The sequence below is a fragment of the Bos mutus genome, chromosome 7, assembly GCF_027580195.1.
Source record: "Bos mutus isolate GX-2022 chromosome 7, NWIPB_WYAK_1.1, whole genome shotgun sequence".
Classification (NCBI taxonomy): Eukaryota; Metazoa; Chordata; class Mammalia; order Artiodactyla; family Bovidae; genus Bos; species Bos mutus.
The window spans coordinates 61,291,339-61,303,416 of NC_091623.1; the positions used below are offsets into that span (position 1 = coordinate 61,291,339).

Consider the following 12,078-nt stretch of genomic DNA (forward strand, 5'->3'; position numbering starts at 1 on the left):
GTCTCCACAGTGAAGTACCTGGGGCTCCTGGCCATGTCCAAGATCCTGAGGACGCACCCCAAGTCTGTGCAGGCACACAAGGACCTTGTGCTGCAGTGCCTGGACGACAAGGATGAGTCCATCCGCCTTCGGGCCCTCGACCTCCTGTACGGAATGGTGCGTGCCTGCCCTGCCGCCCACGTTGCCCCCCTGCTGGCCGGGCCCCTCCCTCACTGTCGCTGTCCCCCAGGTGTCCAAGAAGAACCTGATGGAGATCGTCAAGAAGCTGATGACCCACGTGGACAAGGCCGAGGGCACGACCTACCGTGACGAGCTGCTCACCAAGATCATCGACATTTGCAGCCAGTCCAACTATCAGCACATCACCAACTTTGAGTGGTGCGGCCTGTGGGCCCGTGGGGCCGGGGGCAGGGCAGCAGTGTGGTGCTAAGGCTGGCGGGGCCCTTCACAGACCCTGTCCCGCAGGTACATCAGCATCCTCGTGGAGCTGACGCGGCTGGAGGGCACCCGCCACGGCCACCTCATTGCCGCACAGATGCTGGACGTGGCCATCCGCGTGAAGGCCATCCGCAGGTTCGCCGTGGCACAGATGTCCGCGCTGCTTGACAGTGCCCACCTGGTGGCCAGCAGCCCTCAGCGCAGCGGCATCTGCGAGGTGCTCTACGCGGCTGCCTGGATTTGCGGGGAATTCTCCGAGTGAGTGGAGGATGGCCGTGGTCTCTTCCTCCAGGTCCCCTCCCTGAGCCTCAGTGCCAGGTGGGGGATCACAGGGGGTGGCAGGAGCCTGGGACACGGAGCTGTTGGGGTGGCCACTCACCAACCCTCCCATCCCCCAGACACCTGCAGGAGCCCCAGCAGACACTGGAGGCCATGCTGCGGCCCAAGGTTACCACACTGCCGGGACACATCCAGGCGGTGTACGTGCAGAACGTGGTCAAGCTGTATGCGGCCATCTTGCAGCAAAAGGAGCAGGCGGCAGATACGTCCGCAGCCCAGGAGGTCACCCAGCTCCTGGTGGAGCGGCTGCCACAGTTCGTGCAGAGTGCGGACCTGGAGGTCCAGGAGCGGGTGAGCGCAGTGGCTCGTCCACCTGAGGGCAGTTCAGGGGTGGGCCCTTTTGTGGTTCCCCACTCTTGGCCAGGGGCAGGACTGGCCAGTTTGGAGCCCCTGTGCTGGGGAGGCCCCAGGTGGTCCCATAGGAGGAGCCTGGCGAGGGGCAGTGGGGATGGGAGGCGGTGAGGGGTGGGAGACCGTGGAAGGTAAGTGGTCAGCCCGAGTGAGGTGCAGCAAAGGTACCCGCAGATCCTGGTGGGTGCCGACAGGGAGGGTGGAGGAGAGCTGATGCACGAGAGCTTGGGGTGGCAGCTGGGCACTGGTGGCCCGGCAGCCTCTTTCATGAACCCTGTGGTGATGCAAGCCCCAGTGGTCTCTGCAGTCGTGGTCAAGTGTTGGACATGAGCTTGTCTGTTTGTTGGCTAAGGGCCGCGAGCCTGGGTTGGCTGTGGTCCCATCCCTGGTGCTGAGAGAAGGCACCCTGGTGCCTCCCAGAGGTCAGGGGCTATGTTCTTGGAGCGATTGCCCAATAGGGTGGCATTCTTTCAGCCCCATAACCCTTCATCTTGCTCAGAACCCAGTTTCTGTCACTGACTCTTTCTGAAGGAGATGGCAACTGGTCTATGTTTTTCTGGCTAGGCCCCATGGCCAAGTGGCTCCTCATAGAGCCTTCCAGACATTCTCAGCCAGGCTCTAGTCAGGAGCAGCTAGGTGTCTGTCTGTGTGTGCTTTGCCCTATAAGGGCTGAGTAGCCTTCAGGGCTGGTCCTTCGGGGCCCCCTTCTGACTCCTCTGGGGCCCCCGCAGGCATCCTGCATCTTGCAGCTGGTCAAGCATGTACAGAAGCTTCAGGCCAAGGACGTGCCAGTGGCAGAGGAAGTGAGCGCCCTCTTTGCTGGGGAGCTGAACCCGGTGGCTCCCAAGGCACAGAAAAAGGTTCCAGTCCCCGAAGGGTAAGTGTGCGGCCATCAGAGGACCTGGAGCCAGGTGGCATGAGGGACCCCCCAGGCTTCTGTCCAGCCAGGAGTGGTGGAGGGAACGGAAGGATGTTCTCTGAGGTCAGGAGACCAACTCCTCCTCACACAGACTGTGCAGGGCACTTGGCTGGTTCTCTGGGTCCCTGCTGTCCCCACCCTGGCGCCGTCCCTGAGAAGGTAAGTGGGCAGTCCTTGCCTGTCAACCTTGGGGGCAGCCAAGCTCCTCCGTCCTTGGTCTGTCCTCTGTGCCCACGGCCGCTGCCTGGCCTTCATGTCCTGGTCTCCAAGGGGACAGCAGTGTCCAGGGCCGGGCCTGCAAGCCAGAGCCGCCATGTGACCCCTGTGTCCCACAGCCTGGACCTGGATGCCTGGATTAACGAGCCACTCTCGGACAGCGAGTCTGAGGATGAGAAGCCCAAGGCCATGTTCCAGGACGAGGAGCAGCGACACACCAAGCCACGGGCACCCGAGGCAGACGAGCAGGAGCTGGCCCGGGTGAGGCAGGGCGGTCGCTCTGGCCTGTGGCCCATGCCCCTCCAGGCAGACTTTGGGACCTTGGGTGGACTTGTTCTCTTGGGCCAGAGCTCCCCAGGGAGAAACGTGGGTCCTGCCATTGCCCTTTTGGGTGTGGGGCCTGGGGATGACATGCGGACTTGGGTATGAGATGTGCCTCGTTCCCTGCTCTGCTCGTCCCCTGCAGGGGCCATCCCCCTGCCCCAGCCATGGAGCTCCCGGGTGGTCCCACTGGCCACCCCTCCCCATGCTGGCTTCCCTCTCTGTTGGCCCAAGGCCAACGGTGAAAAGTGGCGAGGGGTCCAGTCCCCTAGGCCTGGCTTGTGCAGGTGGTCTGGGAGGGTGCAGGGTGAGTACTCTGCACACCCACTGATGTGCTCACTGAATCCTGTCCCGCAGCGCCGCGAGGCCCGCAGGCAAGAGCAGGCCAACAACCCGTTCTACATCAAGAGTTCCCCGTCCCCCCAGAAGGTGAGGCTGGACTCCTTGTCCTGGAGGAATGGGCCAGGGCCCCATCTGCTCTCTGTCCCTGGGCCGTGTGAGGCTGTCAGCAGGTCCAGGGGCAGGACCACAAGAGGCCCCCAGTAGCGACAGGCGGGGAGCAAGTTCTGCATGGTTGAGGTCAGGCTCCTCTGCCTTAGCGGGAAGCGAGTGAGCACGAGGGACATGGGGTTTTTGCAGGCGCCACTGCCACCATCTGTCTTCCTCCAGCCAGCAGACGCGTCGGCTGCCTTGGGCTCCCCCAGGGAAACATGGCTCCACGTGTGTCAGGCTTGCTGATGCCCGCTTTCCAGAAGCAGGAAGCCCTGTGTTTCTGTGTTTGCAAATAAGTGTGACTTTCAACTTGAAAAAAGATACAAATGCAAAAACGGACAAGTCTTGTACCCGTCCTGTACTCCCCGCACTGTCAGCCCCGCCCTTCTCCATGAGTCCTGCTCTGCAGCTTCAGCGTCATGCTGGGCCCTCTGCCCTGCGTGGTGACCAGCCTTGCTGTCTCCCCACAGAGGTATCAGGATGCGCCAGGCGTGGAGCACATCCCCGTGGTGCAGATCGACCTCTCGGTGCCCTTGAAGGTGCCAGGCAAGTGTCTTCGTGGGGTGAGGGTGTTGCAGACCAGCTTCAGACCTGCCCCAGCTCTGGTTCTGTCCAGCCAGCATCCTCCCCCCCAATCCCTCTGCCAGCAGGGGGCGTGTACACAGGTCCCTAGGTCCATCCCCACACAGCCCTGGGCCCCCTGTCTGCGTCCCAGTGGTCAGGGCAGTGCCCCCCGGGTGGGGGCAGGGCATGGCTCTGCTCTCAGGCTGTGGGCTAAGCACCCACGTCCCAACAGGGATGCCCCTATCGGACCAGTATGTGAAGCTGGAGGAGGAGAGGCGGCACCGGCAGCGGCTGGAGAAGGATAAGCGGAAGAAGAAGAAGCGCGAGCGCGAGCGCCGGGGCACGCGGCGTCACAGCTCGCTGCACACGGAGAGCGACGAGGACATCGCACCTGCCCAGCGCGTGGACATCGTCACCGAGGAGATGCCTGAGGTCAGCTGCTCACCCTGCCCCGCCCCCGGGCCCTGGTCAGCTCTGCCCTGTGAGCTGTGAGCACCTCCTGCACTTCTGTTCCATTAACTGTCCTGATCCCCCGCCCACGCTGAGCACCAGGCCCCAGATCAGATGCTCTCATGGGTGTGGACCTGCTGATTTGTTTCTGAGAAGGGAGGTGGGGCCCGGTGGGGTTGTGGGGAGGGTGGGTTGATCGAGACACAGCATTTCTGTTGTCCCTCAGAACGCCCTGCCCAGTGACGAGGACGACAAAGATCCCAATGACCCTTACAGGGCCCTGGACATCGACCTGGATAAGTAAGTGCTGGGAGTGAGGCCAGGGCAGCTGCCCATAGGGCTGGACGTGGCCTGGGTTCCCCACGTCCTGGTCCCTCCCTCTGTCCTCTCTTGACTGCTCGGCATGGCCTGGGGTAAGGATCTTGGCAGCAGAGTGGACTATTTGCCTCCAGGCCTCATCCTAGGCCACTCATCCTGTGACCACCCCCAGGCCCTTAGCTGATAGTGAGAAGCTGCCTGTCCAGAAACACAGAAACGCTGAGACCTCCAAGTCCCCTGAGAAAGAGGATGTCCCCCTTGTGGAGAAGAAGAGCAAGAAACCCAAGAAGAAGGAGAAGAAGCACAAGGAGAAGGAGCGGGAGAAGAAGAAGAAGGAGGTGGAGAAGGTGAGAGGCCAGGCTTACTTGTCTTATCAGACGGGGTGGGGCAGGGATGTCCTGGGCTGTCAGCCTCCCCTCTCCCATGGTGTGCGTGTCCTGCACGTGGAGGGACGGTTCGGCAGAGCTACCACACACGGTGTGTTACTTCACTCCAGAGCAACACGGCTTTGCCTGGATGTGTGGTCCCGGTAGGTGCCTGGACCCATGGCAAGAGAGCCGGACGCACCACTGGCTCCCAGCACACTCAGGTCCTATGGGGCATAGTGTCCTGTGCTTGTCAGGGCAGCCATGCCTTCTCAGGGCCCGTCCAGCTGCTCCAGCTCAAGGTCTGTGTTCCTGTGGTTTCAGGGTGAGGACTTGGACTTCTGGTTGTCTACTACGCCGCCTGCTGCCACACCAGCCCTGGTAAGAGCCTGGTTGTGACTTGTGCTGACCGCGAGTGCTCCTCAGCTGGACACCCGTGCTTTTCAGCTTTGGAGAGCTACGTCTTAGAGGCATTAGGGGGCCCCCCTCACTGGGGGCAGAGGGATGTGGGGTGATCCTCAGGCAGACCAGCCAGGTCTGGGCTGGGTCAGTCCCATGCTCAGGGTCTTGTGCAGGCAATGGTTTCGGGGCGGGCCCTTGTCTCAGAGCCAGGCAGCAGCCTTGGGCAGCAGTTTCGTGTCTGTATCTGGGGCCTGGTGGCTCTGGGGTCTTCTGGATCAGTGCTAGCCGACCCTCATGCCAGGCCTCCTCTCCTGTCTGCTGGCCACCAGCACTTTGGGGGGAAGCCACACATCGTCAGGAGGGAGGCTCATCAGTGCAGGGTGTTCCAGGGCAAGGCAGGTCAGGGGGCGCAGGACTCCCCATCCTGGGCCCCGGCTGCCTTTGAAACCCCCTGCCACCAACCCCGGCCTGGCCCCCCATAGGAAGAGCTGGAGGTGAACACCACAGTCACTGTCCTGAAGGAGGGGCAGGAGGAGCCGCGGGGAGAGGAACAGGATGCCGAAGAGGACAGGGAGCAGGACCTGGAGAAGGTGGGGACGCGTGTGCGGGGGTTGGGCTGGGGGCGGCGCTCCCGCACTTGCTAGGGCTCCTAACAGCAGTCTCCTGTTGCCAAGCTCCCTGGGTCCTAATCATGCAGCGCTGTTGGGCTGTGGCTCGTCAGAGGAGTGCAGGGCTGACTCAAGCTTGTTCCCGCTCCAGAAACCCTCCAAGCACAAGAAGAAGAAACACAAGAAAGACAAGGAGGAGCGGCCCAAGGACAAGAGGAAGTCCAAGAAGAAGGTGCCACCAGCGGATGAGGAGGCTGCTGAGCCCGTGGAGAACGGCACACTCGAAGAGGAGCCCCTGCCGGTGAGGGTCCTCCCAACCTAGCCGGTGCTGGGAGCCTCTGGGACGTGGGGTCTCCCTGTCCCCCGTTCTCACGCTCCTGATGTTTCCTGAGGGGGTGCCCCCAGCAGCCCTCACCGTCACTCCCAGGTCCTCACTGCCCGGAGCTGACATGTTTCTCTTTTGTCCACAGCCCATGTCCAGCTACATTCTTCTGGCTGAAAATTCTTATATCAAAATGGTAAGCGAAACTTGGCTTTCAGGAGGTGGGGCCAAGAGTGCTTGAGGCTCAGGGCTCCTTTCTCTGGACACGAGGGGGTGCCCACACTCTCTAGGCATGGAGTCCCAAGTGGCTCCCCTGCACCACTGACCCTGGGTTCTGCTCTACAGACGTACGATGTACAGGGCAGCCTACAGAAGGACAGCCAGGTCACAGTCTCTGTGGTCCTGGAGAACCAGAGCGACAGCTTTCTCAAGAGCATGGAGCTCAATGTGCTGGACTCGCTCAATGCCCGGCTGGCCCGGCCCGAGGGCTCCTCGGTCCACGACGGTGTCCCCGTGCCTTTCCAGCTGCCCCCTGGTGAGTGAGCCTGGCTCAGCGGCCCAGGACAGCAGTGCTGGGGACAGACCCTGGGCAGCCTTAACTCCCTGCCGCCTGCCCAGGTGATGCTATCCTGCACCACTCCTCAGGCCCATGTCTTGCCCGCACCAGGTATTTCCAACGAGGCCCAGTTTGTGTTCACCATTCAGAGCATCGTCATGGCCCAGAAGCTCAAGGGGACACTGTCTTTCATCGCCAAGGTACGGGGGTGGGTGCCCCGAGGGTCAGTTATGCACCCGAGCTCAAAGGCTCTGCCCTGCGCCCCCTCGCCCTGCGCCCCCTCACCCTGCACCCATTGTGCCTCACAGAACGACGAAGGCTCCACCCACGAGAAGCTTGACTTCAAACTGCACTTCACCTGCACCTCGTACCTGGTCACCACACCGTGCTACAGGTGCGCTGCCCTCCCTCCTGCCCCCAGCTCCCCGCTTTCCTGCCATGGGGGCTCCAGACAGTCATCTCTACAACGCTGTCTGACCTGAGGAGAGGATGTGGGTGGAGTGTCAGGTGACCGGCTCAGGCGCCTCAGGCTCAGCACATCCCCAGCAGCCTGAACAACAGGCCTGGCATCCCTCCCTGGACCAGACACTGGACTCCAGACTCAGAATATGGGCAGGGCTGGGTCCTCCTGAGGCCTTGTGCAGTGGCATGCAGATGGCTGCCCTCCCCTGTGGACACACATGCTCCTCCTTCTCGCACGTCTGCATCCTGATCTCCTGTTCACACCAGGACCCCTATTACATGGCATTGGGGTCCTGTCACCAAACCCAGTCACATTCCCACAGCCTGGGTGTCAGGGCTGAAACTTACGGGCTTTGGGGACAGTGTTGAGGTGTTGACTTCTTACAGGACCAGTGGAGACCCTGAGCCACAGGCCCTCAGAGGAGGCGCCCATCCCCGGGCAAGGCCCCTGTTGCCACCTTCTCTCTGTCCTTCCCACAGCGATGCCTTTGCCAAGTTGCTGGAGTCTGGGGACCTGAGCATGAGCTCGATCAAGGTGGATGGCATTAGTATGTCCTTCCATAACCTCCTGGCAAAGATCTGTTTTCATCATCGTTTTTCTGGTAAGACTGGACATAGCTGATAGATTGCTTGGCCTTCTTCCCGCACATGGGGCTCCCCCACTGCCTGGGGCTGGCCCGGCCTCACACCGCCCTCTATTGCAGTTGTGGAGCGAGTGGACTCCTGTGCCTCCATGTACAGCCGCTCCATCCAGGGCCACCACGTCTGCCTCCTGGTGAAGAAGGTGAGCCCTCAGGGTCTGGCGGGCCTGCCCAGCCTCAACACTGTCCTCCAGCGCAACTGCTCTGCTCTGAGCTCAGTCTGAGATGATTTTGCTGAAAGCTCTGACCCTGTGCTCCTGAGCAGTGTCGGCCTTTCCTCCGCCTGGCCCACTCCCTCCTCTCGTATCTCCTGGAGGAGGTCATGTTTAAGTCAATGTGTTTCTTCTGGCATATTATTGTAGAATTCAAGGAAAGCATCTGGGTCTGGAGAGTTCTTTTCTGAAAAGTTTTTATCTACAAGTTCAGTTTCTTTTTTTTTTCATAACTGCTTTTTTCTTTTTTAAAAATTTGTTTTTGGTCGCTCCAGGTCTTTGTTGCTGCAGGCTTTCTCTAGTTGCAGTGAGCAGGGGCTGCTCTCTAGGGCTTCTCATTGCAGGGCTTCTCTTGTTGAGGAGCACGGACTCTAGGCACACGGGCTTAGTTGCCCCTCAGCATGTGGGATCTTCCCAGACCAGGGATGGAATCTGTGTTCTCTGTATTGGCAGGTGGATCCTTATCCACTGGACCACCAGGGAAATCCTCAGTTTCTTTCTTTGGTACTTTTAGGGTTCCTTGCTTTGTCTGTTTCTTACTGTGTGAGTTTCAGTAGTTTGTAGTCTTCAAAGAAGTGGTTGGTTTCATCTGGATTATGGAGGTGATGGTGGATCAAGTCATCTGGTTCTTTTCTTTTCCTTTTAGTATCTGAGGGATCAGTGGTGATAAGCTTTCATTCCTGATATTGGTAATTGTCTCCTCTCCTTTTTCTTGGTTATCTTGGCCAGAAGGCTTATTTATCCATTTTGAAAGATCAATTTAGTAACCAATTTTTTTGAAGGGTTGGGGAATTCCTTGGAGGTCCAATGGTTAGAACTCTGTACTTCCACTGCCAGGGACTTGGGTTTGATTCCTGGTTGGGGAACAGATCCCACAAGCAATGGCAATTCAATGCATATGTGATCAGTTGTGTTCTGCTCTTCGCAACCCCCTGGGCTGCAGCCCATGAGGCTCCTCTGTCCCTGGGATTCTCCAGGCAAGAATGCTGGAGTGAGTTGCCATTTCTGACCCAGGGATTGAACTCAGGTCTCCTGTGTCTCCTGCTTTGGCAGGTGGGTTCTTGACCACTGAGCCACTTGGGAAGTCCCCACAAGCAATGAGGTATAGCCAAAAAAAAATAATTAATTTTACTGAATATTGCTGCATATCTCCTTATTTCTGCTTGCTTTGGGTTTATTTTGCTCTTTTACAAATATATAAGGTGAAAACTTAGACCTTTCCAACAGGCCTGTCTCTTCTAATAAAGTTTTTAATTAAGTTAGGAACTTCTCTCTACATACTTCTTTAGCTGAACCCCACAGGTTTTTGTGATTCATTTTCATGTGTATACAGTTCCAAATATTTCCTAATTTCTATCACTACCTCCTCACTGACCTGTGGACTTATTTCTAAGCATTGGGAGAGTTCCCTGTTGCTTCCTGGCCCTGGTTTCTGGTGTGACCTCTCAGGCCTCCGAAAGGTGCTGAGACTGGAGCTCTGTCCTGGGTATGGTCCGCGTGGACAGCTGTTCTGTAGGTGTTCCTGCGATACGTGTGTCACCCAGATCCTGCTGGTTGACTGTGTTTTTGATTCTTCTGGATCCTTGCATATTTTCTCTATGTCAGTCCTCCATGAGTGAGCAAGGAACATGAAGCCAGTGGTGGTCAGCTGTGGACCATTAGAATGGTCCATTAATGGTCTATTAATGGTCCATTACGACTGTGGACCATTAGAATCATGAGTCTGGGTGAGTGGATCCCCTCACTAGTTGGTGTGTTCGTCTCTGTCCTGTGCTGGCTGTGTCTTTGCTCTGAAGTCCACTTTGTTTGGTGTCAGTACAGCCATTCTGTGTGTGTGTGTGTTTTAATAACATTTATTTATTTACTTGGGCTTCCCTGATAGGTCAATTGGAAAGAATCTGCCTGCAATGTATAGGAGATCCCGGTTGGATTCCTGGGTTGGGAAGATCTGGAAAAAGGGATAGGCTTACCTACATTCCAGTATTCTTGGGCTTCCCTTGCAGCTCAGCTGGTAAAGAATCCTCCTGCAATGTGGGAGACCTAGGTTTGATCCCTCTGTTGGGAAGATCCCCTGGAAAAGGGAAAGTCTACCCACTCGAATATTCCGGCTTGGAGAATTCCATGGACTGTACAGTCCATGGGGTCACAGAATCAGACACGACTGAGGGACTTTCACTTCACATTTATTTACTTACTTATAGCACTGCTGGGTCTTTGTTGCTGCATGGGCCATTCTCTAGTTGTGGCACATGGGCTTGATTGCCCCACAGCATGTGGGATCTTTCCAGACCAGGGATGGAACCCATGTCCCCTGTATTGGCAGGCAGATTCTTTACCACTGAGCTACCAGGGAAGCCCTCTTTCTGTCATTTGGTCTGTGCTTATGTGGCAAATCCTTTGTGGTAAACCTGCCTTTATCCTTGTATTGAAAAGGATTTCTCATGGATACCGTGTCCTTATTCATTCTGTCAGTCTCTTTCAGTTGTATTGTTCAGAGCATTGTGCTTAAAGTATTACTGGTATTTTGGGGTTTGTCTTGCAGTTAGTTTGTTCCCTGTGTTTTTTCTTTCATCCTTCTGCTTTCGCCTTCTGTGGCGTATGTGAGCGTTACCAGTGTCCATGTTTATATGTTAACAGAGTCTCTGTGTGTCTGGAGCTCTGGGGACTACATCCCCACCCTTGGTGTTCACAGTCTGCTTGGAGCTCAGGTGGAACCTGACACTTGCTTAGCCCTTGACCCTCCCCCCATACAGGAGGTGGTCTCAGGTTTTGCCTCTGCAGACACTGAAGGCACCTTTTCTTCAGTGTGTTACAGCTTTACAGATTCCAGAGACCTCAGGAGACAAGACGGCCTCGTCTGCTCACCCGCGTGCCTGCCGTTTCTGTCGCTTTCACTGCTCACATTCCACTCTGTCTTCTGCTTCATTTTCTCCATCTAAAGAACTTTAGATCAGGTCTTTTGGCTGTATGAGTTCTCTCAGTTTCCTTCATCCGATCATTCTTTGTTTTATTGTTTGTCAAGACTGTTTTTGCTGGGTATAGAATTTTTGCTTTGCTTTTTTTTTCTCACACAGTACTTCAAAACTAGGCCATTTCCTTTTGGTGTCTCAGTTTCCAACAAGGAATGTTTTCCCTTAACTAAAAAATGCACTGTTTCCCCCTGGCTGTTTCAGGTTTTCCTTTGTTCTTGGTTTTAGCAGTTTGTGACATGTCTTGGTATTGACTTCCTTGATCTGGGCTGTCTGCTGACACAACCCTCAATCCACGTGGCGTCAGTAAAGCTGTCGGGAACGTAGGGAACTGAAACAGCAACAGGGCCTCCCTTCCAGCATCTGCTCCTGCCAATCCCTGGGGCTCTGGGCCCTGCACACTGTGTCTGGACCCCTGACCCTGCCCTTTTCTCATCGTGTGCTGCCGAGATTAGAAATGAGGGATTCATGAATATTCAGAATAACAAACTGATTCTGTGGTCACAATGGTTCATCTCTGTCTCTTTTTGTACATTAGAAAATTCAAAAGGGATTTTTATTTTATAACTTAAAAACCTTACCATTAAATTCTTTAAATATTTAAGGGAAATGGCTTTAAGAAGTTCTAATGGAAAAAAAAAAAAAATGAGGGGTTCAGGTGTGCTTTCACTGGACTTAAACTTTCTAGTGTTATTTCCACTCATCCTGCACAGCCTTTACCAGAGGGGTTCCCTGGAAAGGGACCTAGCTCCTGTTAATGGTGTGGAGTCTGTTGAATGTGCTGATCTGTGCATTTCTGTCTTTTGCACAACTCAGTTCTCAGCTATGATTTTAAGTACCTTTTCAGCACTGCTTTCTCTGTCTTCTCTGTCTCGGGTCCCAGTGATGTGAATCTTTGCTACTTCACCCATCTCCACCTCCTTTCCACTGTCTGTTCAGATTGGATCATTTCCATTAATTTCTTGTCAGGGTCATAGAGTTTTCTGTCATGTAAGTTCTGTTGTGTGCAGCTGGTATATTCCAGTCTAGAAGTTCCCTGGGTTGATCTTTATTTCTTCCTTTTCTTTGCTGAGATGTTGTGTTCTGCTTGCTTCAGGAATGTGTGTGATTGCTGATGGGAGGTTCTTGGAGTC

The 12,078-nt window shown here is 56.0% G+C and overlaps 1 protein-coding gene across 1 annotated transcript in view; it reads left to right on the forward strand.

The window, feature by feature from the left end:
- Positions 1-12,078, forward strand: part of AP3D1 (adaptor related protein complex 3 subunit delta 1) — a 33,586-nt gene that overhangs the window by 19,916 nt on the left and 1,592 nt on the right. Inside the window, 20 exon segments of the mRNA XM_005888348.3 lie at positions 11-156; positions 230-378; positions 466-696; positions 837-1,068; positions 1,860-2,005; positions 2,383-2,524; positions 2,942-3,013; positions 3,547-3,622; positions 3,873-4,072; positions 4,317-4,390; positions 4,581-4,755; positions 5,098-5,154; positions 5,658-5,765; positions 5,935-6,084; positions 6,254-6,301; positions 6,451-6,640; positions 6,773-6,861; positions 6,970-7,055; positions 7,604-7,725; positions 7,828-7,907. Coding sequence (XP_005888410.2) covers positions 11-156; positions 230-378; positions 466-696; positions 837-1,068; positions 1,860-2,005; positions 2,383-2,524; positions 2,942-3,013; positions 3,547-3,622; positions 3,873-4,072; positions 4,317-4,390; positions 4,581-4,755; positions 5,098-5,154; positions 5,658-5,765; positions 5,935-6,084; positions 6,254-6,301; positions 6,451-6,640; positions 6,773-6,861; positions 6,970-7,055; positions 7,604-7,725; positions 7,828-7,907 — 2,573 coding nt within the window.